At 51.6% G+C, this 27,444-nt stretch overlaps 1 protein-coding gene across 1 annotated transcript; it reads left to right on the forward strand.

The window, feature by feature from the left end:
* The first annotated feature begins 666 nt into the window (after positions 1-666).
* On the forward strand, positions 667-24,639 carry LOC106833591 (solute carrier family 22 member 20). Its single transcript, XM_014844860.3, has 10 exons — positions 667-1,041; positions 1,112-1,215; positions 2,733-2,887; positions 5,489-5,657; positions 6,237-6,360; positions 7,264-7,379; positions 12,137-12,351; positions 14,570-14,678; positions 14,877-15,080; positions 23,969-24,639. Exons 1-10 carry the CDS (start codon positions 667-669, stop codon positions 24,063-24,065), a joined length of 1,668 nt encoding a protein of 555 aa, XP_014700346.3. The 3' UTR covers positions 24,066-24,639.
* Positions 24,640-27,444: the final 2,805 nt, after the last annotated feature.

The raw sequence follows: 27,444 nt of genomic DNA on the forward strand, positions 1-27,444 counted from the left end.
TTTTTGATGAGAAGGTTGGAACACTGGGTCTAGATGGTCTGGGGGCCCTACGCCCTCCTGAAGCCCCACTCTGAGGCTGAGAGTGCCTGCGGTGGGGACCGGGGTAGCAGGGCTTCCTCTTGGCTGCCCTTCTGGGGCATTTTTAGAGGACTTTTTTCCCAAGTGTCTCCTGACTTCTCAGGAAGTGGGCATGGGGCAAGCGGTCACAATCACTAGTACCCCCTTATCTGACCACGGAGCAGTGAAGGCTCCGGCCTCAGTGGAGCCCGTGACAGGGACTGGGTCCCACGTGCTGAGGCTGGAATTGGGCTCTTGAAGATGACTCACAGTGGCCTCCAGAAAAGAGGGGAAGGTGGCTATGGTGCTCATTTACTGCTGGGGTCCTCCCGACGAGGGCAGCGGGCCGGGTGGTGGGCCCTCTGGGACCCCTTGCTTTTCCAACTCAGGATCTGAGAGATTGAAAGAAATGAGGAGAAAGGGCCCGGAGGGAGGGGAAGCCTCTAGACACGGGGACACCCGAGGCCTCCTGTGAGGTGTAACCAAACTCCTCTGAGCTGCCGGACACAGGGCATCTGCGGTCCTAACCCCTGGCCTGTTCCTCCACCTCTGGAGGCCCCATCCTGGCCCCTTACATAAGGCCCGGCGGGCTGGGCCTCAGCCGTGGCCATGGCCTTCACAGACCTGCTGGATGCCCTGGGTGGCGTGGGTCGCTTCCAGCTCATCTACACGGCCCTGCTGCTGCTGCCCTGCAGCCTGCTGGCCTGCCACAACTTCCTGCAGAACTTCACGGCCGCCGTGCCCCGCCACCACTGCCAGGGCCCCGCCAACCACACTGTGGCTGTCACTGACAACTCAGGAGCCTGGCTGAGGGCCACCGTGCCCCTGGACCGGCTGGGGGACCCCGAGCCGTGCCGGCGCTTCACAGAGCCTCAGTGGGCCCTCCTGAGCCCCAACACCTCCGTCCAGGGGGCGGCCACGGAGGGCTGCAGGGACGGCTGGGTCTACGACCGCAGCGTCTTCCCATCCACCATCGTGATGGAGGTCAGAGGGGGCCAGGAGGCGGGGGGCACTGCCTGAAGCCGAGGCTGGAGCATCCCTCTCTCCCTCACAGTGGGACCTGGTGTGCGAGGCCCGTGCCCTCCGCGACCTGGCTCAGTCCATCTACATGGCCGGGGTGCTGGTGGGCGCCGCCGTGTTTGGCACCCTTGCAGACAGGTGAGCCTTTGGGGACGAGGGTCTTCATTAATTTTTCTTTATTAAATTTTATTCATGTATTTTCGAATTGATAATGCCCATAATACATTCACATGGTTCAAAATTCCAGAAGGTACAAGAGAGCATGCAGGAGGCGTCCCTTTCCCACTCCGACTCCTGCCCTGCGGAAACTGCTGGAGGGCAGCCTGGTCTCTCTGTATCTCCCCAGAGATGTTTTACGTCTGATGCAATCCAAGCAGAGGCGTGCAAATGCTCCGTCCGTCCATTTTTGTACAAAGGCTGGCACACCCCACACGTGCTTCTGTGTCTGACTTTTTCTTCACTTTAAGGCCTCTGCATGTTCCTTTAGAAGGAGCCTTCCTGTCCTCCCTTCTATCCTGTACGAATGAGCCAGAACTAATGGTGACCGCCCCTACCGATGGACCGGGCACCTCTGGAGAGACGCCCGGGAAGCCCAACGTGCTGCATGGCTCTGCGGAGTCGGCAGTCGCGCCTGCTCTGCCCTTTCTCTTTCCTTTCCGGCTCTTCCTCCCCTTCTCTCCCCCTCTCCTCTCCCCTCCCCGCTGTCCCTCCTCTTGCTCTTGCCAGTTCAGGTTCTGGGGGATCCTTCTGGACTCCAGACCACACACCCTGGAGTGTAGACTGCCCCCTGGGCTACATGCCTCAGGCCCCTCGTGGCTGACTCTGTCACAGCCCTCATTGCACCGTGTCACAACACATCCTGGTTCTTCTTCGTTTGAGCTTCTTTCTTATCCATAGTGTCTTCTGTGTCACCAGCCCCCAGCTCAGGCCTGCCACTTAGAGGTGATCAATGAACATTTGTGTAACAAAATGAATGAGTGAATGAATGAATGAGTGTGTCATGGGCGATGGAGAAGAAATGCCATCCTCCTGGCCAAGCTGGGGCTCCAACCCTGGACCCTCACTTACAAATGGGGCAGTGCCAAGGCTGGAGTGGAATAACCCTGCCACCCCGGCCTGGGACTCCTCTGAGGTTTGACAAGCCCTCGCACCCCCGCTGACCTCCCGAACACAACCAGTTCAATGAAGACTTGGCCCCGGGGTCCTGCTCTTACCAGCCTGGGCCCCTGCCAAGGGCCCACCCCTGGGAGTTCTGGTCTGAGGCCTCCCTCCAACCACAAAGGCACTCAGGGGACCCTCCCACCACCTACCGCACCTGCCTCGGGGCCTTTGCAGCATCTCTGCCTTTCCCAGACCCTGGAAGATTGGGGGCTTGGTAGGGGGCCAGAAATACTCCTTGAGTGAAGGAAGGAAGGAGGGAATACATCTCTTCATCTCCAGTTTTCTTCCCCAACACACTTCTCCCCCCATGACCAACCTCCGCCGCCAGTGCCTGCTCCCAGCGGATGTTCTGTTATGGAGGGGTGGCTTTGGGGTGGTGGGCAGGGATAGGCGTGGGTGGGGAGCAGCTTCTTCTCACCCTCCCTCGACATCTCCCACGGGAGATGCTGCTGGCGCCTCTGGAAACCTAACCCTGTGCCCATGGCCCGGCTCAGGCTGGGTCGCAAGGGCCCCCTGGTCTGGTCGTACCTGCAGCTGGCAGTTTCGGGGGCCGCCACGGCGTACGTCAGCTCCTTCAGTGCCTACTGTGTCTTCCGGTTCCTGATGGGCATGACCTTCTCCGGCATCATCCTCAACTCCCTCTCTCTGGGTGAGTCCAGCCAAGGAGGGGCCTGGAGGGGAGGGGTGCTCACGGAACAGGGGGAGGTGGCCCCCTCACTGGGCGTCTTTCCTGTTTCGTCGTGTTGGGATTCTCATCCAGTGACCTGGACTCAGAGCCTCCCGGGGGTTCTGGGGAGACCTGGGCTCTCAGCAGCGGCCCCGCCGGCAGCGAGCTGTGGACCCTGGGCTGCCATTCACCTGTCTGTGAGCGGAGAGGGTTGGGTTTATTTCCTGCCTGAGTTAGTCATCAGTAACCACTTACTAGGCACCAACTGTGTCCCAGGCTCAGTGGGGGGCTTGGTGTGGGGACACAGAAATGAGGTGAGACTCAATGGTCCCCAGAGCTGCAGGAAGCCCAGAGATGAAGCGCCTCCAAAAAGGGCGAGGCTGACCCCGCCGGCAAAGGCGGCAACTCCTTAGCACCACGGTGGAGACCTACCTTCCTGGGTGCCAGGTGGGAATGTCCCCACCCCAAAGTGACCGGGTCAGTACTCACTCCAGGCTGGTACCAAGCAGCCCCCGGGTGGCTCTGGCAGAGAGCACTGTGGGTCAGCAAGAAGCCCACCTGGAGACAGGCCTGCCTGCACTTCCTTCTAATTACTCAGTCTGCTCTGGGGACACTGCCATGCCTCAGGGAGGATCCTACATCTCAGGGGGGTGGGTAGGGGGGGTGGATATTGGGGCTGGAGAACCAGGATGCACCAGGCCAGTGGCACCTGACACCCGCCTTCCCCATGTCAGGGCATGGAAGGGCGCTGAGCTCATGGTGGGATCTCAGTAATCCCACCCCACCCCACCCCCACTCTTCGGGGAGGGCGTCCAGCCACGGCTCGTGGAATCTGAAGGCAGGAACGGACGTCCAAGGTCCAGCTCATGCTAGAATTGCCTCCATAACACACACACCCCATGTACACACTCACTTACCTTGACACGCCCACACCCCTGCACACACATTCACCCTATATACGCACACCCATACCACACAGACCCCTATGCAGACACACACACACACACACACACCCCCCTACTACTACTGTGTGCCAGCCGAGGTTCTAAGCACTAGAGACGCAGCAATGAAGGAGCGGATCCCTGCTCCTGTGGAGTCCGTGTTGTTGTGCGGGAAGACAGACAATAAACAACACAAATAAGCGAATTATATAGTATTTTAAAATTTGATAGGGGCTACAGAGGAAAACTAAACCCCAGAAAGGGAACAAGAATGGTGGGGTGGGGGAGAGGCTGCAGGTTTCCCTGGCATGGTCAGGGAAGGCCTCACTGAGAGGGGTCACCCTGGCAAAGCTCGGAGGAGACGAGGCACTGCACCCTGGCTCTCTAGGGAAGAACATTCCAGCAAAAGCCCTGAGTGGGGAGTCTGCCTATTGCGCTCAAGAGGAGGGGATCCTTGTGGCTGGAGCAGAGCTGGGGGCTGGGGACAGATGAGGTCAGGGAGGGAGGGGCAGATCCTCAGGCACTGTGCCCATTTAGGGACTTGGGTAGCGATTGCGTGAGACGGGAGCTCTGGAGGGTCCTGGGCTGAGAAGAGGTCTGACGTGATCTGACTCAGCATTTGCCAGGATCCCTCTAGAGGCCAGTTCCGGGCCTCCTGCGGTCACTCGGCCAGAGGGGAGGCTGGCTTGGGCCGGTTGTAGCAGGAGAGGAGGCAGGAAGGGCTCTGCTGGATTCTGCAGGTGGAAGCCGCAGGATTTGCTTATGGACTGGACACACGAGCTGGCTGCTCATTGGACAGCAGCGTCCTCAGCCATTTATTGTGGTTCCCTCATTAGAGTGTGCATGATTTATTTAACCCGTCCTCCGTGGAGGGACAGTTACGTTGTTTCCAAGTTTTGCCATTTACAAAAAAATCATGAAATTGAGTCATTATATTTCCTTTTCTACCAACGGTTCACATCCTTTGCCTGTTTTTCTTTTGGCTCATTGGCTGTTTTCCTATTGATCTGTAAGAACTCTTCCAGTATTACCGAAATTCACCCTTTATCTGTTGAGTTGCTTTTTTTTTTTTTGCTGACATTATGACTTTGCTTAATGCTGTTTTGTTTTTTTTTTTGAGTGCAGACACTTCTTATTTTTATGAAGTCAAGTTTGTTGATCTTTCCTTTCATTCTTCTGGGTTTTGTGACGTTCTTGGAAAACGCTTTTGGATTCTAAGATGGAAAAAAAAAAAGTCTACCACGATTTCTTCTAATATTTTTTTGGTTTTATTGGTTACATTTGGTCCTTTGGTCCACCTGGAATTTAAGGAGTGAGGCCGGCACAACTTTGCCCATGTCTAATGCATCTCTGGCATGATTTCAAGGGGCCACAGAGTCACCATAAAAGGGGTGGAGGGGGGCTGGCCCTGTGGCAGAGTGGTTAAGTTCACGCGCTCCACTGCAGACAGCCCAGGGTTTCGTTGGTTTGACTCCTGGGCGCGGACATGGCACTGCTCATCAAACCACGCTGAGGTGGCGTCTAGGGGGTTTGGGGAGAAAAAGGAAAAATTAAAATCTTTAAAACAAACAAAAAGGGGTGGAGGAATTAACAACCGCGTGGGCGCTGAGTCCAACGGCACCTGTTCTGGTTTTCTCTGCAGTTGTGGAGTGGATGCCCACCCGGGGCCGGACCGTGGCAGGGGTCTTGCTGGGGTACTCCTTCACCCTGGGTCAGCTCATCCTGGCCGGAGTGGCGTACCTGATCCGCCCCTGGCGGTGGCTGCAATTTGCCGTCTCTGTTCCTTTCCTAGTCTTTTTCCTCTACTCTTGGTACGTCCTGAGCAGAGTGGGTGGGGGAGGGTGAACCTGTGTGGCTGAGCCTCACCTGTTCCTGTGAGAGGCTTGGGGTGTGCCGTGGCTGGGACCTGCTGGACGTGGGGGGCACACGAAGGCAGGCAGGTGTTCAGGGGGCCGCAGGCTCAAGAGCCCTGTTCATGGCTGTCGCGAAGCTCTGGTAAAACCCCTTCCATTAGTGTGAGGCTCCAGAACATGGCGAGTGCTTTGCCTTTGGGACAAACTCACGGTATTTTATAGGAGGGGAACTGAGGCACAGCCCAGGGAGGGTCCATGACTTATTCAAAGCAACCCACTGGGGTCAGAACCAGACTCAAAATCAGATCTGTGGAAGTCCCAGGTCCCACGTAGCCTCTAAGTACCCCAGCGAGTCCCTGTACCACATCCTGCAAAAAAGGAAGCTGGCGCGTCCCCCAGTCTTCCTGGTTCTGCATCAGCAGGACATTTTCCCGTTTTTAGGGTCTGAAGGAGGGTAAACGAAGGCGTACCTGGGTTTGGGGATGGACTGAGCTCCCATCAGCTCTGGGTCATCCTTAATGCTTCTCTTGGTCCCAGGTGGCTGCCAGAGTCATCGCGCTGGCTCCTCCTTCACGGCAAGTCCCAGCTCGCTATGCAGAACCTGCGCAAGGTGGCTGCCATGAACGGGAGGAAGGAGGAAGGCGAAAGGCTGACCAAGGAGGTAGGCGGGATGGGTGGAGGAAGGGAGGAACAGTTTTCAGTCTCGCTGGTGGCCTCCAGATGTGCTGGGACTCAGCAGCTGCCCAGGACTCAGCCACCATCCGGGTGAAGGGGCTGGGAATAAACAGAGAAGGAAGAGTTGCTGTGTGGCAACCATGTTTAACCATTGAATGACTGCTCGATCCGGGATAAATAATTTACCTGCTTTGTTCATCAGTTTACCCATCTGTGCAATGGGGAAATAACCCACTCCCATTGACATCCCCCCAAAATTTAAATAAAATGCTAAAGTAAAATAAAAATATTAAAATAGAAATCATAAAATGAAATTATCAAAGAATCAATAATAAAAGTACCATTTATTATAAATACCGTTTATGATAAGATACTTACCACTTGTTATAAATAAGGACCATTTATCGAGCCCCACGCCAGGCACTGTGCTAAGGGCTCTATACACAATCTCATTTAATGCCTCTCTTTTGCCGATGAGGAAACTGAAGTTTGCATTACCAAGTTACCTAACCCTTGTGGGTCCAGAAGGGGACAGACAGGGAAACAATAACTTAGGTAATTTGCCAAAGAACATACGGTGGCAAGTGGCAGAAGCCCTCGGAACCCCTGCCGGTGATCATCGGCAGAGATTATCTCAGTCTATACCAGGAGGGGGGGCGTGAGGGTCCTGCTGGAACCACAAGTGGCTATTCAGCCTAATCAGCAGGCAGCCCAGGGGCCCTGGAGACAGCCCGTGGAGGGCCTTCAGTCCCAGGATGGGGAAGAGCCCAGGGCCAACCATCTTGCAGGGGACGACGACCGTGGCGCTCCTCTCCACGGATAAAGGGATACCCAGCAGGGAAATGGGGCCCAGGTCCCTCTCTTCCCCTGACAAGCTTTCCTTGCCCAGGTGGTGAGCTCCTACATCCAGAGTGAGTTTACAAGCATCCGCACCTCCAACTCGGTCTTGGACCTCTTCCGAACCCCGGCCATCCGCAAGGTCACTTGCTGTCTCATGGTGGTCTGGTAGGTGATCAGCTTATGCCCAAGTCTTTGACCCCAGGCAGGGACACGCCTTTTGTCTCCACTGACAAACTCTTAAATGTGCTTAATGCAATGAGCAGGTGAGTCTTGTGAAGTCAATCCCGCCCCATACTCTTTCCCAGTGTCCTCTGAGAGTCCCGGGCCCTCTGGCCTTCTGCTGGATGCCAAGAGGTGGCCATGGGTGAGACATCCACTCTGATCTAGGGACCCCACATCTGGGCTGTGGTCTCACCTGGGTGGGGGCACCTATTGGAAGCACCCAGGTAGCTTTTTCAAAGCATACCTTGTCCCGTCCTGATAGGCCCTTGGGGCTTTCCAGGGGGTTCTTGGAAGTGTCCCATTCTGGAAGAACACTTGTGGGTCCAGAAGGGGACAGACAGGGAAACAGTAATTTCCATGAGGTATGACAAATGTCCTAATAGACTTTCTCCTGGTTGGGGCTGCTGAGGGTCACACAGGAGACGGAATTTAAGCGTTTTTTTTAAAAAATGGTTTTATTGAGGTCCTATTGGTTTAGAACACTGTGTAATTTCAGGTGTACATTTTTGTATAGCTGTTTCTGAATAGACTGCACCTTCTCACCCCCAATAGTCTAGTTTTTATCTGTCAGCATACCTTAGGTGGGTTTTAAAAGATGGTTAATAGAGTTTGCCAGGTGAGCGGGCAGGAATTCCTAACAGGGACATAGACGGGCATGAAAATGTGAAATGGATGCAAATACAAAGGCAGGGGCCGGCCTGGTGGCGTAGTGGTTAAGTTCACGCACTCTGCTTTGGCTGCCCGGGGTTCACCGGTTCGGATCCTGGGCACAGACCTACGCACCTCTCATCCAGCCGTGCTGTGGCGGCGTCCCACACAGAAGAACTAGAAGGACTCACAACCAGGATATACAACTACGTGCTGGGGCTGTGGGGAGGAAAAAATACAAAGGCAACCTCTACCCGTCAGCACAGACTTGAAGCTGGCAAATCCTAAGGGAAGGGGCTGACGGAAAAAAAAATAAAGACCACTTTAATTTCACTTGACGGGATGTCCTGGACATTTAGAGAACAGGGGTTGACATTTATGAAGCAGAGGTGTAGACTCTAAATGATCCGCTCTCTGGAGCAGACCCTGCACACTCTTCAGTGGTAACCAAGTGGCTCTTGTAGACAAGACTAGCCGGGTGACCTGGAGCAAGTCAGCCAGCCCCCTGCCTCAGTCTCCTACTTATGCACCTGCCCCTAAGGTCCCTATGAGGACTAAAAGGTGACATGTCCCCCTGCACCTTCCCAGGAAAGCGCTTTGGGAAAGAGTCTATTCTCTGATGTGAATTTGACGCTGTGTCCCACGTGCGCTGGAAATGTGCGATTATCCCCCACTCTGGCCTTCAGAGGGCTTCTGCTCCGACAGTGTTGCCTGCCAGGCAGTTCTGGCTTGGGCAACTGGAGAGCCCCCTCAGAAGCCTCTGGTGTCCCCTTGGAGTCACTGCCCTCCCCCAAGGTAATCACTATCCTTATTCTAATGCCCTAGATTACTTTAGCTTATTTTTGAACGTCACATAAATTTAATCACACGGTGTGTACTCTTCTTTAACCAGTGTCTCTTGTTCAGTATTATGTTTGTGCGATGCATCCGTGTTGTAGTACATAGCTTATTCCTGTTGAATTGCATTCCGCTGTATGAATATGCTACTTGTGGTGCAGAATAAGGGTCCCCCAAAGATGTCCTGATGTAACTTTGCAACTTTTCTGTGAATATAAATTTATTCCAAAATAAAATAACCAACATCCAACAAAAAATTGTACCCAGAATATATATACGTATATATTCAATCAATGAGTAGTATTGATCCCTGTTGTAACCCCGGGCATCTGTGAATACGTCATCTTATCTGCTGCGAGATCATAGAAAGTATCGATACTGGTTTCTGCCCCAGCTCCTGGCACAGAGCTCCTACAACTCTTGTGATTTCTAAGTGATGAGAGCACGAGAAGGCAAGGACGAATTTTGTCTTTGTTTGGGGAGCCTCATCTGCCTGCTGATGTCACAGCTCCTTGTGGCCAGGACAGGACTTTTCTAGGTTTCATCTTTGATGAGGCAGGGCATGGGGGTCCCAGGAGCCACAAGGAGGAAAATATCATTTTGGATTATCGGGGACTCTGCTGGTTTAACATAACTGAGTCGGGATTGGGCCTTTCTCTTGCTGACCCTTGGAAAGTCGTTCTTCCCGAGAGACGAAAGTAGGGCACAGAGTAAGAAGGCAACTGTTTTGGATTGCGGTGGAGAGAGGGGATCCGCTGCTAATTAGACAGGCCCAGTCCGAGATTTCTGCTGGAAATAACAGAAGCTTTTCTAAAACGCCTAGAGGTGGGGGCGTGGCTTTGCTCTGGGCTCCCTGGCAGAGGAGGGGAGATGAGGAGGAGGATGGGCAATGAGAGTCCCCGGCTTTTCCTTGTAAGTTCTCCATCTTTGTCATCCCCTCTCTGCTGCCCTCGGGGTCTGGGTCACTCCACATCCTGCCAAAACTAAGCCAAAGTGTTGGGAAAGAAGACCAGAGGCTCGGGAGGGTTTTTAAAGATTTTATTTTTTCCTTTTTCTCCCCAAAGCCCCCCGGTACATAGTTGTATATTCTTCGTTGTGGGTCCTTCTAGTTGTGGCATGTGGGACACTGCCTCAGCGTGGTTTGATGAGCAGCGCCATGTCCGCGGCCAGCATTCGAACCAACGAAACACTGGGCCGCCTGCAGTGGAGCGTGTGAACTTAACCACTCGGCCACGGGGCCAGCCCCTCAGGAGGGTTTTTAAAAGGAAGGGTGTCCCTGTGATCCTTCAGGAGATGTCAAGGCAGGGAAACGTGAAGGGTACTCTTGTTGCGTGTTTAATGATGTGACAAAGTTTTTTCAATGGTGGGGAGAGGAACATGGGTTTCCTTCCCTGAATGCCTGTCTCCACACCAGAGCTGAAGCCCCGAGAGGGCAGGCATCTTGTCCATTTCGTTCACGACCCTGTGCAGCGGCATGGGAGAACATTTACATGGTGTGGGGAACAAATCACACAACAGATGGACGCGGGAAGGAAAGAAAGGCAGGAACATCTACAACTGAGAGAAGAAGGAAGGGGAAGAAGACAGAAAAATACGGGACAGAGAGGACACTAAGGGACAAGAGGAACTGCCAAGAAGGGAGCAGCCGGTGGAGAGCGAGGGTGGGGAGAGAAGGACGCCGAGGGGCGGTCCGCGCAACGCCCATCCTGTTGAGGCGGGGTGAGGGGACTAATGAAGCAAAACTGGTCTTTCCAAGGTCAGATTGTCTGCTCTCCAGCACAACAACCCCAGACCAGACGAAGCCCACCTCATGCGGCCTTCCCTGCGGCATTAAGGGCCACGAGATATTTCACCCGGGTTTGTCTGTTTTCCAGAGTGCTCAAAGCAATATGTTGGGGGCCTCGTCTCTGATCTCCATCTGGGAGGAGAAGTGGTGAAATCGGACCCGGATTCTCCCTTGACTCCCTCAGGCCTGACTAGGGCCAACAAGAATCACTGTCAGCTTTTCCAGAAGTTTCTTCTCTTTTTTTCCATCTCCAGTGACTCACATAGCCAGGGATAGTTGGGAGGGGTGGAAGGAGTTTCTCGGGAAGTAATTTGGAGGCAGCTGCTGGGCCCTGATGGAGAGAGCCCGCTGCCAAATTCTGTTTTTCCACCTCCCCTCCCCATACGCTCCTGGGCCTGTGCCGGCATGTGGCCTGCGGAGAAACAACGCCTGGTTTTGTCCTGTTTTTGTTATTCTTAGTTGTGGTAAAATACATGTAACATAAAATTTGCCATCTTAACCGTTTGTAACTGTGCAGGTCAGTACCGCAGTGTTAAGTACATTCACTCTGTTGGGCAACCGATCACCAGAGCTCTTTCCCTCTTGTCAAACTGAAACTCCGTCCCCATTAAGCAGCAATTCCCCATTCGCTCTCCCCAGGCCCTGACAACCACCATTTGAATTTGACTCCTCTAGGGACCTTCTATAAGCGGAATCATGCAGCATGTATCTTTTTATGAATGGCTTATTTCACTTAGCATAACGTCCTCAGGGTTCACCCATGTTGTGGCATGGTCAGAATTTCTTCCTTTTGAAGGCTGAGTAATATTCCATTGTATGGATAGACCACGTGTTGTTCATCATTCATCCGTTGGTGGACGCTTGGGTTGCTTCCGCCTTTTGGCTTTTGTGAACAAGGCTGCTATGAACATGAGTGTACACATCTCTTTGAGACACTGCCTCGGGGGCCTCTGAAATTTCTGTGGAGACCCCAAGTGTGTGGACCCCAGGTTTTTGTGGTCAGTTGGACTGTAGACCCTCTCAGCAGAAGCAGCTGCCGAGTTCCCAGTGGACAGTGGGAGGCGCTGTGAGGGGCCGGTGGAGCCTTGGCCTCATTGGAAGCCTCCTGTTTTCTCCCCCTAACTCTTAGATGTGATGCTCAGACCAGCTACTGGAGGTGGAGGGGCTGGGGAGGTGCTGACAGGGGAAAGCACTCACACTCCAGGTCCCACCAACTGGATTCAGGGAGAGGGACGCGGAGGGAGGGGCTGGGCTCCAAGGCCAAAGTCAGAGACTTAGGGGACCGGGAGGGGGGGTTGTGCCAAGTCAGGGGATTTTAACATCCTGAGGAGAGGAGCTTTGTGTCATTTATCCTTGTGTGTCCCCCATCCCCTGGGTCCAGGACAGTGGACCCTGGGGTGAAACAGGACCATTCTGGCCCCTCTCCCAGGTTCTCCAACTCCATGGCTTACTACGGCCTGGCCATGGACCTGCAGAAGTTTGGGCTCAGCGTCTACCTGGTGCAGGTCCTGTTCGGGGTCATAGACATCCCGGCCATGCTGGTGGCCACCACCACCATGATCTACGTGGGCCGCCGGGCCACGGTGGCCTCCTTCCTCGTCGTGGCTGGGCTCATGGTGATCGCGAACATGTTCGTGCCGGAAGGTGAGCCATCCGCTTCTGCCGTTACGGCCTGGGAGCCCCAGGGGGCTGGGGGCTGGTGGGCAACATGTACAACGAGGGAACAGGCTGAGACAGTCTTTTGGATCTAGAAATAAAGTGGCCACCAGATAGTAGAGTTCTTGTTAAACACTTAGTGCCAGTATCCGCGACATGGTGGAGGATCTACAAAGGACACGAGTCTTTGCCTTCAAAGCCTTTACTGTCCTGCCAGAGAGATTATTAGACTGATGCATAAAAACAGCTGGAGAGCCAGAGGGCCGGCTGGTGTGTCCACCTGGAGCCTGCAGGCAGCATCATGAGGGTTGAGAAGTCAGGGTTGAACCTCAGCAGGCTGGCCCTGGAGCAGTGGTTTGCAAACCGGGCTGGAATTGTCACCACCCGGAGACCTTTGCAAACCCCCAGTGCCCAGGGGTTCCAGGCCAATGCCATTAGTCTCAAGGACTGGGACGCAACCCTCAGTATTTAAAAAACTGTGCAGCGATTCCAGCAGGAAGCCGGGGCTGAGGATCAGATCCTGGAGCGTGTGTCCCAGCTCTGCCAACATGGCCTGGGGCACGCGGACTCGTTTCTCTGTGCTTCACTTCCTCCCTTGTAGAGCAGATAGATTAGTACTAGTGGTATTTTGATATATTTTCTTCTGATGCTTTTTCCTATTTATAGATTTTGGATTTGACATAATTAAGATAATATTATGTGTGTATATGCAATACTATAAATAGGATTATATATGTATACGCATGTATATATTATAAAATGTATCCTTTTTCATTATATGTTGTAACATAAACATTCTTTTCTATGTTAGTACAAATGTTTCTTGACCCTAATTTTTTATTATTTTATGATACTTCATCTTGATTGGTGTTTTCCAACTCTGGCTACACATTGGACTCTCCTGGGGACCTTTTAAAAAGTACCCAAGGGGCCGGCCCAGTGGCGCAGCGGTGAAGTTCGCACATACCGCTTCTCAGCGGCCCGGGGTTCACTGGTTCGGATCCCGGGTGCAGACATGGCACAGCTTGGCAAAAGACATGCTGTGGCAGGTCTCCCACATATAAAGTAGAGGAAGATGGGCATGGATGTTAGCTCAGGGCCAATCTTCCTCAGCAAAAAGAGGAAGATTGGCAGCAGTTAGCTCAGGGCTAATCTTCCTAAAAAAAAAAATAAAAAAAAAATAAAAATATAAAATAAAATAAAATAAAATAAAATAAAATAAAATAATAAGTAAAAGATACCCAAACTTGGCACCAGCCCCAAGGCATAACAGTTAAGTTCACACACTCTGCTTCAGCAGCCGGGGTTCACAGGTTCGGATCCCGGGTGCGGACATGGCGCTGCTTGGCAAAAGCCATGCTGTGGTAGGCGTCCCACATATAAAATAGAGGAAGATGGGCACAGCTATTAGCTCAGGGCCAGTCTTCCTCAGCAAAAAGAGGAGGATTGGCGGTGGATGTTAGCTCAGGGCTAATCTTCCTCAAAAAAAAACAATACCCCAACTATGAGCCCATCCCGAAGACGCTTTGCCACAGTGGAGACGGGGCAAGGCCCAGGTGTGGGTGTTTTATAAAATCTCCCCTCTTGATTCTGTGTGCCACACGGAGCTGCCACCAGATCCAGAGGACAGGCCATAGTGTCCTTGACCTGTGCCCCGATGTTGGATACGTGCGTTGGAGTTTTGCTGTTTATGACCAACAGCATGACGAGCATATTCATAATGATGGTAACAGCTAAGCTTTAAAGAGCACTGAGCACTTTGCACCCAGGACGTCATGTCAACCTTCTGACAAGCCTGTGAAGCAGGCGCTGGTACTTTCCTCATTTTACAGATGAGGACAAGGAGGCTCAGAGAGGTTAAGTAACAGTAACCAAGGTCACTCAGCTGGGTCAGAGCTGGGATTTGAACCCAGGCCTAACTCCAAAGCTTGTCAGCCTTCCCCCAGGACTTGGTGACAGATGGCAATAAGGGAGGAAGGAGGTAGAGGTCAGAGAAGGGCAGTGGGGAACTTCTGGGTCCCAGGTGGGACCAGTGAGGTAGTGAGAATCCCAATTCCCACCCCCCACCGCTGCCACGTGACTCTGCCTCCCTCCCCTGTCCCCTCCTGAGGCCCTCCCACCCCCATCCACTAGCCCCCTTGCCTCCCTGCTCCCCTTTGAGGCTCTGAGCTCCTCACCCCACCGGCTCTGCCTCCCCCATCCCCAGATATGCAGGCCCTGCGCACGGCCCAGGCGGCGCTGGGCAAAGGCTGCCTGGCCAGCTCCTTCATCTGCGTGTACCTGTTCACGGGAGAGCTGTACCCCACGGAGATCAGGTGGGTGCATGGGAGAGGCAGAGGAGTGCCTGACCCAGCCCGGGAGGCCCTGGTGCTCCAGGCTGACACCTGCTGGGTTTGTCCAAGCGGGACCCCTCTCTCCTTTCTGCTCTGCCCCCTGACACCCAGGACCTGGCACTCCCGGCTCTCTGGGGGCTCCAGGCCATGGCTACTGACCCGTCCACACTCCTTGAACAGGCAGATGGGGATGGGCTTCACCTCGGTCAACGCCCGCCTCGGGGGCCTGGCGGCGCCCCTGGTCACCATGCTCGGGGAGTTTGGCCCGGTCCTGCCACCTGTGGGCTTCGGAGCCACCTCGATCCTGGCCGGGCTGGCTGTCTGCTTCTTGGCTGAGACGCGCAACATGCCCCTGGTGGAGACCATTGAGGCGATGGAGAGGAGGTGAGGGGCCTGTGGGCACAGCGGGGTAGGGGCGGCCAAACAGGCTGCAGGTTCCACTGAAACCACTTGGGGGCAAAAAGCATCCTTCAGCTGGTAAAACGTCCTGGCTGGACCAGTGAGAGCCGTGGGGAAAGACCAGCGATGCCTACCACCTCCATCTGCGGAGGCTTAGCTTTCCAAAGAACAGAGCCAGCAACGAATGGGGAAATAGAAACAAGAATACACTGTGGACCAGGAAGAATAAGAACGTGAGTTGAAGCGAAGCTGGCAGAGGATGGGATGCTGGTTTGGCAGAGGAGAGGTGCCGCCTTTGACGCAAAGACAGGGCCGTGCGGCTGCCGCATAGGGCTTCGCATGTGGCTCAGAGCTTCCTGGCAGCAGAAAGGGGGACCCCATTAGTGACTTTTGTCTTACTGTCAGAGACGAAAAGGAATACAGTTCCTTGGGGAACATGAAGCTTTTCTTAGCAATTAGCAGTAGAAGAAATTTCTCTTGTGGGTCTCCTTAGAGAGGCCGCCGAGTAAGATGACAGTAATGTCCTTGACAACGTTCCTAACGAGTGCCAGAGGGGACTTGGTGTGGCTCCTTGAAGCATTTTTCGGCAGCAGTGGGCTCAGCGAAGACCCTTAGTTTTGGGGAGTGGGGGCAGCGAAAGTGACAGGGCCCCAAAACTGTAGCTTTCTCTGAAAGTCCAGCTTGATCCCACAGCTGAACCCATCTCTGCCCAGCAGGCTCTGTGGGTGCCCTTAAAAATACCCCCCACCCCATGAACATCCCGTGTCTAACCTGAGCCGCCGGACTCACGCAGATCAAAGATACGTCCTTGGCAAGTCCTGTCAATTCTGCCTCCAAAATTTGTTTCGAATCTGTCTGTCTCTCTCCACGCCATGGCCGTCCCTGTCCTCCTAGCCACCATTATCTTTTGTCGAGACAACTCCAAGAGACTCTGCTCGTCCCAGGTCCCTCTCTTCTTAGTCTCTACACAGCAGCTAGTGGGAAAGGCTTATCGTGTAAAGATTCACGTCACTCCCTCCTTCACCGCCTCCCCTCTGCACTGAGGATAAAATCTCAAAGCTTTCAAGGCCCCGGACCTGGCCCCTGCTCACCTCCCCACGGTCAGCCTGGCCACCACCAAGGCTGTTCCCTCTGTCTGGAGCTCCTTTCTTTGCCCTTTGCCTGCTTGTCTTCCACTGCCCCGCCCCCTCCCCACAGACGGAGGTCCAGGTATCCTGGTGCTGGGTAAATACCTGTCAAGAACCCAATCCAGAGCTTACTTGCAGAGGCTCTGAGATGTTGCCTGAGGGGCCCAAGTATGTGAAAAATGGTTGGAGAAGTGCCCTCCCCTAATATTGCAGACAGAACCACTGTAATGATCTGGCCTGGACATTTTTTAAATCACATTTTGCCTACCCTGACTATAGAAACATCCCAGTAATACCAAATGAAGTTCTAGTTTTAGGTAGCATCGCATCCTTTGACCTCGCCAGGAACAATTTACTGTAAAACTACTGGGGCCGACGCGGTGGCGCTGCGGTCAAGTTCACACATTCCGCTTCTCTGCGGCCCAGGGTTTGCCGGTTCGGATCCCGGGTGCGAACATGGCACTGCTTGGCACGCCATGCTGTGGTAGGCATCCCACATATAAAGTAGAGGAAGATGGGCACGGATGTTAGCTCAGGGCCAGTCTTCCTCAGCAAAAACAGAAGGATTGGCAGCAGTTAGCTCAGGGCTAATCTTCCTCAAAAAAAAAAACAAAACTACTGTATGTGGTTGCGGATATGAACTAATCACATTATGGAGACCATTTGCTAAAAATAATTTTAATCTTCATAGTAGTTGATAACAAGCCATTCTTTCTCATAACGATTTCCGGTTGGGTCTGATCTAGCTGGCCCTGTCGGGAGTCCGTTCCTCCCAGGAGGCGAGGCCCAGGTGCACAGCTGAAAAACTTATTAATGTCCACAGTGTGGGAAGCTCTCTAAAGCTTAACAGATGTTGTAAAGTAGTCCCATATTTTGTATTGCTTTTATCATTTATTTTTTTTAATTGTGTGTGTGCGTGACATCGGGAACAATCTCAAACTTACAGAAGTGCTATGCTAGACAAAGGACTTTTTTTTCTGAACCACATAAGAGAAAGTTGTTGACATCTCTTCCAAATGCTTTAACGTGTATGTCCTCCAACAAGGATCTTCTCCGACATGACCATCATATTGCCACTGCAATCAGAAAATTAATGGTGATACATGACTACCATTTAATCCTCAGACCTCATTCAAGTTTTGCCCCCCAACAATGTCTTGTAAAGCAAGAGGATCTGGTTCAGAATCACAGGTGGCATTCAGTTGTCGCATCTCCTTCAGGCTAGACTAGGTCCTCAAGTGTCCCTTGACTCTCGTGACTCCAACAATGACACAAGGTTTTATAACTGGAAGGACAAAAAAGACTCCACAAAGCACAGTTACATAACGCTTTCATAAGGCAAAGGATGCCATACACTAGGAGGAAGGAAATACAGGCAAAGATCGGGGAGGCTCAGGGTACCCAGGTGTACTCCCCACGGCCTCTCTTAGTCCCCAGCGTGCCTTTCATCTCTGCCTCGCCAGCTATCGCGATGAATGTGGGCTACCTCCATCTCAGGGAAGCCAAGGCACGAGTTTGCTGAGGGGTCTTTTATATCCCATTGGTCACATCCCAAACCAGGGCTGTAACCCGGTAAACCAATTGCAGACCTTGGGAATCTACAATTTTCAATAAGCAGTGTAGACAAGTTGACAGAGGCTGCCTCCCAGGGGCCTTCAGACTTTAACTGCACCTTGTAAATTACCGGCTAGTACATTTCATCCTCGTTTTCATTAATGGTCAGTGTCTTGGCTCCAGATAGCTTTGAAGATGAACACAGAGCCACGACAGATCAGCTGTGAGTTAACAAGGACCTTGACTGTTTTGAAGATACAGACTAGTTATTTTGTAGATTTTCCCTGGGTATGGGTTGTTCTGATGTTACAGGTTATAGCTTATGCGTCTCTGGCAGTGCTGTCGCAGAAGCGATACTGTGTCCTGCTGATTACACCCTATCAGGCAGCACACAATTTTCATTTGTCCTGTGATATCTCTCAATCCCTTAATTAAGGTGGTATCTGCCAGACTTCCCCACTGTGAAGTTACTCTTTTTTCCCCTCTGTAATTAACCAGTATTTTGTGGGCAAGTACTTTGAAACGATGTAAATATTCCCTTCCTCATCAAACTTTCAATTTATGATGTATTTATTTGGATCATTATGGATTTATGGCTTCTCATTTTTTCAATGGATTATACTCTGTTTATTTTGATGCTCAATTTATCCTAGATTTGGCCAGTGGGGACCATTTGACTTCTGTGTCCTTTTAAACTTCTTTGAGCATATCCTTGCTTTCTGGCACAACCAGACATTCTGGGCTCATCGTTTCCCTGTGGCAGTCCTGGGAGCAGCCATTTCTCTGAGTGTCCTGGTTCATTATAGCAGAGAATGGTATTCGGAAGCCAGGATCTAGATGTGAGGGGCTCGTCGTTACTGCCCTCAAGCCCTCCCAGTGGAGAGGTGGGGAATACCCGAATATACATATACACACCCTTACATCTTTATTTCTCCACCTACAGATCACACTGAAAACCGTGAGTTCACAGCAACCCCTCCAATTCCAATCCAACGCCACCGATTCAGCCCCGTTTTCTCCCTTTTCATATTCAACTCCCTTCTCTGACAATGAGAAATGTACCTCCCTTCATCCTTACCATATTTCCTTGTTTGATCAGTCCCCCTGCGTGTAACCTGGCTCTCCCTGCATGGACCCCCTCCGCACCCCGCTTGCGCTCTGTCACCCCGCGCCAGGCCACCCCCCACCGGGGACACCCACCTTGCTCTGCCCCACGGAACGGCTTTAGGATTGCGTCGTTCAGGCAGAGCAGGGAAGAAAAGCTTTTCATATCTTTTCGATGACACAGGTTGTCATTCTCATAAACAGATAAAGGACAATCCCCTCGACCCCCACCTCCTCTAACCTCACGCCCCTCCAGATTCCCCTTGTCCTCCCAGAATTCCCCTTGGGATTCTAACTAGCGTTAACAATGCCAAAAAATAGACTAGCCACTCCCAAAGCCTATTTGCATCTCATGTAAACTTTTGCCCAAGAAGTTTAGACCTATGGTTATTAAAGGGGAAACGGACACGGTGCTTATTTAGCAAGCAGAGTGAGCTGACTTCTTGGGGAAACGAAGCCCGCTCTTGCTTGGACACCAGCAGGAGCACGTCCAGACAGAACGGGGCCATGAGTGAGCCGGTGAGATTAGTGAATGCTGGTCTGGCAGGTTTGCAGAGTTCTGGAAGCCAAAGATTTTACCTGGTGTTTAATTTAGGCTTTTTGAAATCTAATTCATGTATTTAATTACGATTCGTTGACTTCCTACTAGGTGCCAGGCGCAAATAAAGGTGTGACTAAGAGAGAACAACTGGGAAGTTGGGGTGGCTCTACACTTAAAGGAGGAGGAGGAGTTAGCCAGGCTGAGAAGGGGACAAGTGTGTCCCAGGAGGAGGGAACAGCCCATGCAAGCCCCCTGAGGTCCCAGAGAGCTGAGGGCTGCTGAGCCAGGTGAGAACCTGACAGGTGGGGCTGGAGTGGTGCCCCGGGGCAGCCCTAGAGACCAGGCTGAGAATTTAGGCTTTTATTTTCAGCCAACAGAGAAACCACTGCGAAAAAAGGATTTGATGTGGTCTGATTTGTATTTTTAAAGATTAGCACCTGAGCTAACAACTGTTGCCAATCTTTTTTTTTTCTGCTTTTTTTCTCCCCAAATCTCCCCAGTACATAGTTGTGTGTATTTTAGTTGTGGGTCCTTCTAGTTGTGGCATGTGGGACGCTGCCTCAGTGTGGCCTGATGAGTGGTGCCATGTCCGCGCCCAGGATCTGAACCGGTAAAACCCTGGGCCGCCATGAACTTAACCACTCGGCCATGGGGCCGGCCCCTGATTTATATTTTTAAAAGATCTTTCTATCTCCTTGGCGTTCGTGAATCTCAGACTAAATGTGACCTGGGGTCTAGGTGTTTCGGGCAGTTTCTCCAGAACAGAGTTTCTCAAACTTTTTACATTATAACCTACTCCCCAGCCCCCAATAAGGAGTCTTTTAACATATATATTTTTCCTAATTACACTCTCACCCTCCCAATAATATTTTATTTTATTATTTTTTTTTAAAGATTGGCACCTGGGCTAACAACTGTTGCCAATCTTTTTTTTTTTTTCTGCTTTATCTCCCCAAACCCGCCCTGTACATAGTTGTATATCTTAGTTGCAGATCCTTCTAGTTGTGGAATGTGGGACGCCGCCTCAACGTGGCCTGACGAGCGGTGCCACGTCCGCGCCCAGGATCTGAACCCTGGGCCACCGCAGCGGAGCGTGCGAACTTAACCACTCGGCCACGGAGCCGGCCCCCAATAATATTTTAATACCACAGATATACTGTGTATCCGTTCTTCTATTGCGGCCCTTTGGAAGGCCACAAACCACTGTGGTATGGCAGATGTTTTTGCCCCTGAAGAACTAGTTTTTGCCCCCTTGGAAGCAATGTCACCTCCATGAAGCATGCATTCTCTACAACCACAATTGTGTGTTCCAATAGCCATAAGGACTCGTTGCAGTTGAGACTTCAAGAGCCATTGAGAAGCTGTTAGTCAGGTACACATTTAGCCTGCCCCTGCATGATTCCCAGGTGTCCTGCTCCGTGGGCTTCCTCAATAACCTGTCTGGGGTTCTTTTCGACAGCTGTTGTCCAACCAAACTTGAGACAGAAACCATTCAACTTGTTTCAGTTTGGTAGGAAGTGGTGATGTCAGGCGGGGGAAGCAACACAGAGCCTCTCTCCTGAGTCAGTCAAATGGAATTTCAGATACTTGGACAATAAGAATGAAGCTTATCTCATTTTTCTCAATTTCTAATCTCATCAAACAATTATGACTGCCGGTCACAGGCCTGGGATGTCAAGGATTAAGATGAGAAGAAAATGACCCCTTTCTAAGGTTCAAGTGACCCATCCCCAAGATGGCGGCACGCCAAGAAGGATTAGCTCTAAGCCGCCTGTGACACGGTTCCTGAGGTAAAGACATAAGTGGACTTTCCCCAGCTTTATTTCGTAGGCAGGCAAAAATCCATTTGTAAATAATTTGTTTCTGTGTAAATTGCCAGATTCTTCATTAAACATGAGACCAGATACTGTTTCTTCAAAACGGTCTGAATGCGTGTGGTCGGCCCCTGTGACTCAGTGGGGCTTATGTCCCAGTTTGTTGGGGCACCATAGCAAAGGAACAGTTGACTAAACCTGTTCAAAACTTCCTTTCATGTCAGGATAGAGCATTCACAAGGGAGGAAACGCCAATAGGAAGTAAACAGAGAAGTATTCACCTCAGTCACGATCAAAGAAATGTAATTCAAACAGGGAGATGTCATTTTTAAACATCCAACGGAGAAAGGTTTTTAAATATAGTAATAGTCAACGCAGGAGATGTGTGGGTAGGGGGCAGGAAACTCCTGAAGCCTTTCTGGAAGGTTCTTTGGCATAACTGACCATGAACTGTAAAAATTTTCATATTCTTCCAAGCAGCAACGGCATTTCCAGGAATCTGCCCCAAGAAAACAAGCTGAAATGTGGACAAAGTTTATTTACAAGGATGTTCATCACCATGCTTAATGTACATTAAAAAAAAGTAAATGGTCCAAATATCCAACAATTTAAATAAATTTTGACATTATGCAACAGTTAAAAGTTAGGTTGATGAAGAGTGTTTAATGGCATAAGGAATGTTTACAATATACTGTTAAGCAGTATATTATAATTACTTATGATATCTTCCTAATTATCTCAAGAAATACATTGAGAGAAAGAAATATACTAAAATGGTGATAGTCATCGCCTCAAGTTATAGGTGACGTTTTCTTTTTTCCTGACTGCTTTAAATTTTTTAAATTATATCCAAATTATCTATATTGAGGTTTCCTTTGATGATCAGGAGGAAGAGGCATACAGTGAAAAAGATACACGAATTCAATTAGGTCGCTTCCCAGACACAGGGCAGCCCCTCTTCAGGCCCAGAAACCAGGGAAGGGACCTGGGGAGATGCTCCCTAAAGTCTGCCAAGATGGTGGAAAGATCCAGAAGAGAGGCAAACTGGCCTGGAGAAAGTTCAAGGCTCCAACCAGTCACTTTCCATGGAGCTCGCCCCCTGGAAGCGGGGCATGGAAAGGTGAGGGGGAGGGGGGTAGATTTTCAGCCCTTCGTTGATCGGGCTGTCCACTGAGGCCAAAGCCCAGGTCCTTGGTGAGCGGGGACCTCCTGCCACCCCGCTATTCACAGTGACCTCCAGTTGCACAGCTGACCCAAGCATGATTTTAATGCTAATTTCACTCTATTTCAGTCATTAAAAAAGAAGATCATGGATTTCACGTCACACAACGGGCTGGCTCTGGTCATCTTTGCTCGTTTGATGAGTTTAAAAGTAGCGTTGAGCAAACCTGACCAGTGCAGAGTTGAATCTGGAGAATGTCTGCCTCTGCAATTTTAGGAATCGTCTTTAAAGGGGTGGGGAATCTATTAAACGGAACTGAGGACAAGCAGGTAGCGAGGGAGAGCCCTGCCTGTCGGTCCCCACCCACAGACACACGACACGTAAAACCAAGAAGCTGAACAAACCCAAGCGACAGAGTCGGAAAGATCAGGAGTCTTAAAGGGCAGAATAGAGACGAGGACAGCAGAGCAAGAAGAAAGAAACGTTTCTTTGTGATTATGTTAAGAAATAATCACCCCCACAAAAATGGTTTAAACCATTGAACTAAAAGATTAGAAATAGAAAAGTTAAAAGGTAAGGTTAAAAACACTGGCAAAACATTTTGAGGGACCGGCCCTGTGGCCGAGCGGTTAAGTTCGCATGCTCCGCTGCAGGCGGCCCAGGGTTTCACCAGTTTGAATCCTGGGCGCGGACATGGCACCGCTCATCAAGCCATGCTGAGGCGGCATCCCACATGCCACAACTAGAAGGACCCACAACTAAAAATACACAACTATGTACCAGGGGGCTTTGGGAAGAAAAATAAAATCTTAAAAAAAAAATGTTTTGAACGTTGAAAAAGTTCTAAAAATGGAACCAGTAGACAGGAGAAATTGGCAAGATGTGTAAATGATTAAAACAGGGAGATACAAAAACAAGACTGTTAGGTAGAACAAATACTTATCAGTCTGCAGGCCAGGATAAAATAAACTAGAGGAGACGGAACACGAGTTATTTCAAAGACTAGAGGGTTAAAACAGAAAAAGGCTGAATTGGATCTGGTCAAAGGACAGAGAGCCCAGGGGCAGCCTTCGGGCTGTTTGGGGGCTGTTCCAGGTGACTCCCTTCGCTCTCGCCCTCCCTGCCTCCTGGGGCTGGCTCTACCTGGGGCAGGAAGGACACTGACAGTGTCCAGTCCCCAGGGTCTCTGCTGGTGCGCGTGGTCCACAGGCAAGCCAGACCCCACTGGGTGACCTTGGGTGCGTGTCTGGCCTCAGGGTTTCATCGGAAAACTCTTCGACCCTGAAGGTTTTCCAAGTCTGACTGTTAAACCAGGCCAGCCTCTGCCGGCTGTGAGACCTCAGGAATGGAGCAAGGAGGGAGCGGACGGGACAGCGGGAGGGCGCCGCTCAGTGTCCCACAAGGACTAGAGGAAGGGCCACTGGGGCTTCCACCTTCCCTGGGGGCTTTGGGAGAGTGGAGACTGCCTGTGGCCCAAACACCCTTGAACACCGCGCACACGCCACCTGCCCCTCAGCACCTCCCTTCTCCCTTCCCATGTCGTTTTTCCAATTGTCTTTTCCTTTCAACAGAGTCAAAGCAGGCCTTTCAAGGAAGGATGCAGAACAGAAGAGTGAAGATATTTCTCTTCAGCAGCTGGGGGCTTCTGCCCTTAAAGAAACCATCTAAGCTGCCGAGAGCCGGGGGATTGTGGCAGCACCTCAGCTGGGGCCCAGACAGTCCCAGGGATTTCTCCCGACACTGACCGGGGTGAGGTTGGCTGAGGACTGGGGTGGCTGTGCAAGCCCACGACCAAGAGCAGCCCACAAAGCAGGGTGAAGGCTGCAGGAAGGAAACCAACCAGCAGCAGCCTGTTGTTACAAATGGACAGAAAGGAGAAGCCACGCCCAGGGACTCCCGCTTTCCCATCCTCAGATCTGCCTCTTAAATTCTGTTCATTCTTGTTCCACCTGGAACCGCTGTGTCTTTGCAGAGTTAGGGTGACCTTTCTGCCCCTGTTGGCCCTGGAACAGCCCTGCCCCGCTTGTCCTTGAGGAACGTCCAAAACTCGCTGTGCCCCACTCACGTGGCATTTACTCTTTCCTGCCTTATCTGATTCAAGCTCTCTTCCCCTGTGTGTGACTTCCCTCCTCCACTGATAAATGTCTCCACGGCAGGGGCTTCTTGCCCCTCTAAATGGGCCTCGGAGATGGTACCTGCTCCATAAATAGTTGATGAATAAATGACGAAGCCAGACTCAGACAATGGATAGAGATCTCTACCTGTCATTTGCATTCCTGGCAATACCACTTTGCAGAAATAGGATGTGGTTCAGTTCCCCAGAAGTCGTCCAGAGGGCTGAATCGCTGGTGTGGGGTCAGCAGCATCCTCTGACCTCATGGATGTGTGCCTGCATCCCTGACCTTGACCTTAACGAGAATTCAGATTAGATTCATAAGGGACTCAAATCCTGGCTCGCTGGGCGGCCTTGGGCAGGTTTCCTTGTCTAAGCCCCTCCTCCCGGAGTTGCCAGAGAATCAAAGAGGTCAGTGCCCAGTCTCCTCAGTGCCCAGAAAAGCGCAACGTAGGAAAGAAGCAGGAATATCACAGTTTGGGCAGGAATCAGTGCAATCTGCCCTTCTGCCAAGGTGGGTCTCAGCAGTGTAGTCCTTGGACCAGAGCTTGAACGAGACCCCTCCAAACAGCTTTCCCAAGGCCCCGGCCTTGATGCCCCGAATCCTCAGTCCCTCCCATAGATCTCGCCTCTCATTCAACCATCCACCATGTGAGCTTCCCTATTCGAGTTGTTCTCAACCCACAGCCCTCTGCAGAGAGTAAATTTGAAAAGTGGAGGGCTGCCGTGCCCGGTCACACTTTAAGATTCACCTTGGGAGTCACCTCTTCCAGGCAGCCCTCCGTGACCTCCCCTGCCTACCTCTGGGCTCCCATGATGCCCCGTACACATCCTCCCCACTGCGTTGTAATGGATCCACGTACATGCTGGTCTCTCTCGGGGGCTCCTTGAAGGCGGAGTTAGGTCATCTTTGCCTGGTACCGTGGCCCACACATAGCAGGGGCTCAGTTCACATTGCTGGAACCAATGAAATAGTCACAAGGATTAAAAAAAAGTGTCACTGCTGAACACTGAGGGAAGAGGCAAAAAATGAAATGGGAGCCCTGGGGAGAAGAGCAAGATTTGTATGTATCTTAAAAACCAATCTGTTATAAACACCATTCTATTTTTGCTTTTGAAGAAAATGTAAAATAGTGATTCTCAATCCTGGAGTCAGCTATGAGCTTTTTAAACATCCCCGTGCCGGGGCCCACGCCCAGGGATTCCAATGTCATTAGCTGGGGTTGAGAATCGCTGGTGTAGAAATAGCTTTCCTGGCCAGCAAGAGAATTTCCACAACGTAACCCAGCAGATAGGGTTAGCTATGAGGACCCTGTGAAGTGTGAGGTTAGTGAGCTAAGCTGATTTTCCAGGACAAAGATATACATTCCTTCAAGCAAACAGCCCCGATTTTCTATAACAAACATCCTGACAATGAGGTTTCCTGTGACAAACATAAAGAACCTTAAGGGTACGGGTCACACAGTCCAAGGGACAAAACCACAAAGACTTTGACTAGTCTCATCTTTAGCAAACAACACTGGCCAGAAACTGTTACGTGAAGACAAGTTCTCGATGACATATAACCTGAACTGCTCAAACAGGACTCTGTGTGGCTGGCGTCCTTATACTAATATTCATAGTAGCTGGCAAATAGCCTCTAGACTTCTTTGCATTTGCATCCTGAGGCACTGACCTTCGTTTTCAAAAGCCTTGACGACAATCTTCTGGGAATCTCTAAGTTTCTCATTAAGTGTCATTGGGCCTCGTGGCCGCAGCGAGACAGCCTGCCAGGCACCTGGGGGCTTCCGTGCATCAAGGGTTGCCTGGGCCGGGTAAGATCAGGTAAGAGCAGCGAAGGTACATGGGAGGGCTGCTGGTGGCCTGGGCCGCTGCTGCTGCCAAGTGTGCACAGAAAAGAGAACTCTGCTTAATGGGCAGAGTTGCGGGCTGTGGTGCTTGCCCTGGACCGCAGCCCCCGGATTGCACCTGGTTACATTTTCACTGACCCCTGGGCAGTGTGGCCAGGTGTCTGGCAGCGGGAGGACTGGAAGATTGCACAAGGCCCACAACCCCTCACTCGTGTCCCGCGTGCAACATCAGTGGAATCAACACGCTGTTCAGACCTGCGCTGCCAGGCAGCAGGTGTCACCAAAAGATGGACTTTAAAGGAGAAGCTGAAAAAGACAACTGGACAGCTGGAGCTCTGTGCCCAGGGCAGCACGCACTGCCAGTTTGGGCTCTAATTTGGCATTTTGCCCAAAAGGGTACCCCCGCTTAACCAGAATGTTTAATTATGAGGTTAGGGAGCGGTGAGGAGGCTGTAAGAGACCAAACCACATAATTAACCCATCTCACTCCCCTTTTTCCTTCCAGTGCCTGCCCACTGGCAACCCGGCTACTGGAATTTGCAATTAGCAAAAAAGAAGGTGGGGGCGGGGGACTCTCACCTTTGCAACCGCTAAGCTTGCTGGGTGGGTTTGGGCGATTATGGATGTTGACGATGATGCTCATGAACAAGAGGTGACAATTTCTGAGGCGGACCTGGCATGGCCCACAAAGCAGGTGGTGGGAGGTGTTTTAGGATGGTGCAAAGTGTCTAAGGAAGAAATCGCGGAGCCCCCCAGGGGCAGGTCTGGGGAAATGGTGTGAGTGAGACGTGGGAAGACTGGGAAACGGGGAAGTGATTACTGCAGAGACAGGTCATGGGGATGGCAGGGCTGCAGAGGGAAGGGGACCGCTTAGACCTGGGAGGTCACAGTGGAGACAGGGACCACCAATTCTCTCGGCTCTTGTGCGCAGGACATCTGGCCAGTTTAGCCCAGACATCTGCCGCCACCCTCAACTTGACCACTGACCAATGAAGAGTCTTAATCAGACACATCCCAAAAGATGTTGAATCCAGGAGGGAGCAGCCGACACTCACAGAGACAGAACCAGACTAACTTGCTAGGC

This window comes from Equus asinus, chromosome 17 (assembly GCF_041296235.1).
Source record: "Equus asinus isolate D_3611 breed Donkey chromosome 17, EquAss-T2T_v2, whole genome shotgun sequence".
Classification (NCBI taxonomy): Eukaryota; Metazoa; Chordata; class Mammalia; order Perissodactyla; family Equidae; genus Equus; species Equus asinus.

What these genes read in the sequence shown, in the direction of transcription:
- LOC106833591 (XM_014844860.3), top strand. Translation starts at nt 667, where the DNA reads ATGGCCTTCACAGACCTGCTGGATGCCCTGGGTGGCGTGGGTCGCTTC. An exon ending in GCGAAAGGCTGACCAAGGAG is followed by an intron (nt 6,361 to 7,263) that starts GTAGGCGGGATG and finishes TTCCTTGCCCAG; the next exon opens with GTGGTGAGCTCCTACATCCA. An exon ending in CTGTACCCCACGGAGATCAG is followed by an intron (nt 14,679 to 14,876) that starts GTGGGTGCATGG and finishes CTCCTTGAACAG; the next exon opens with GCAGATGGGGATGGGCTTCA.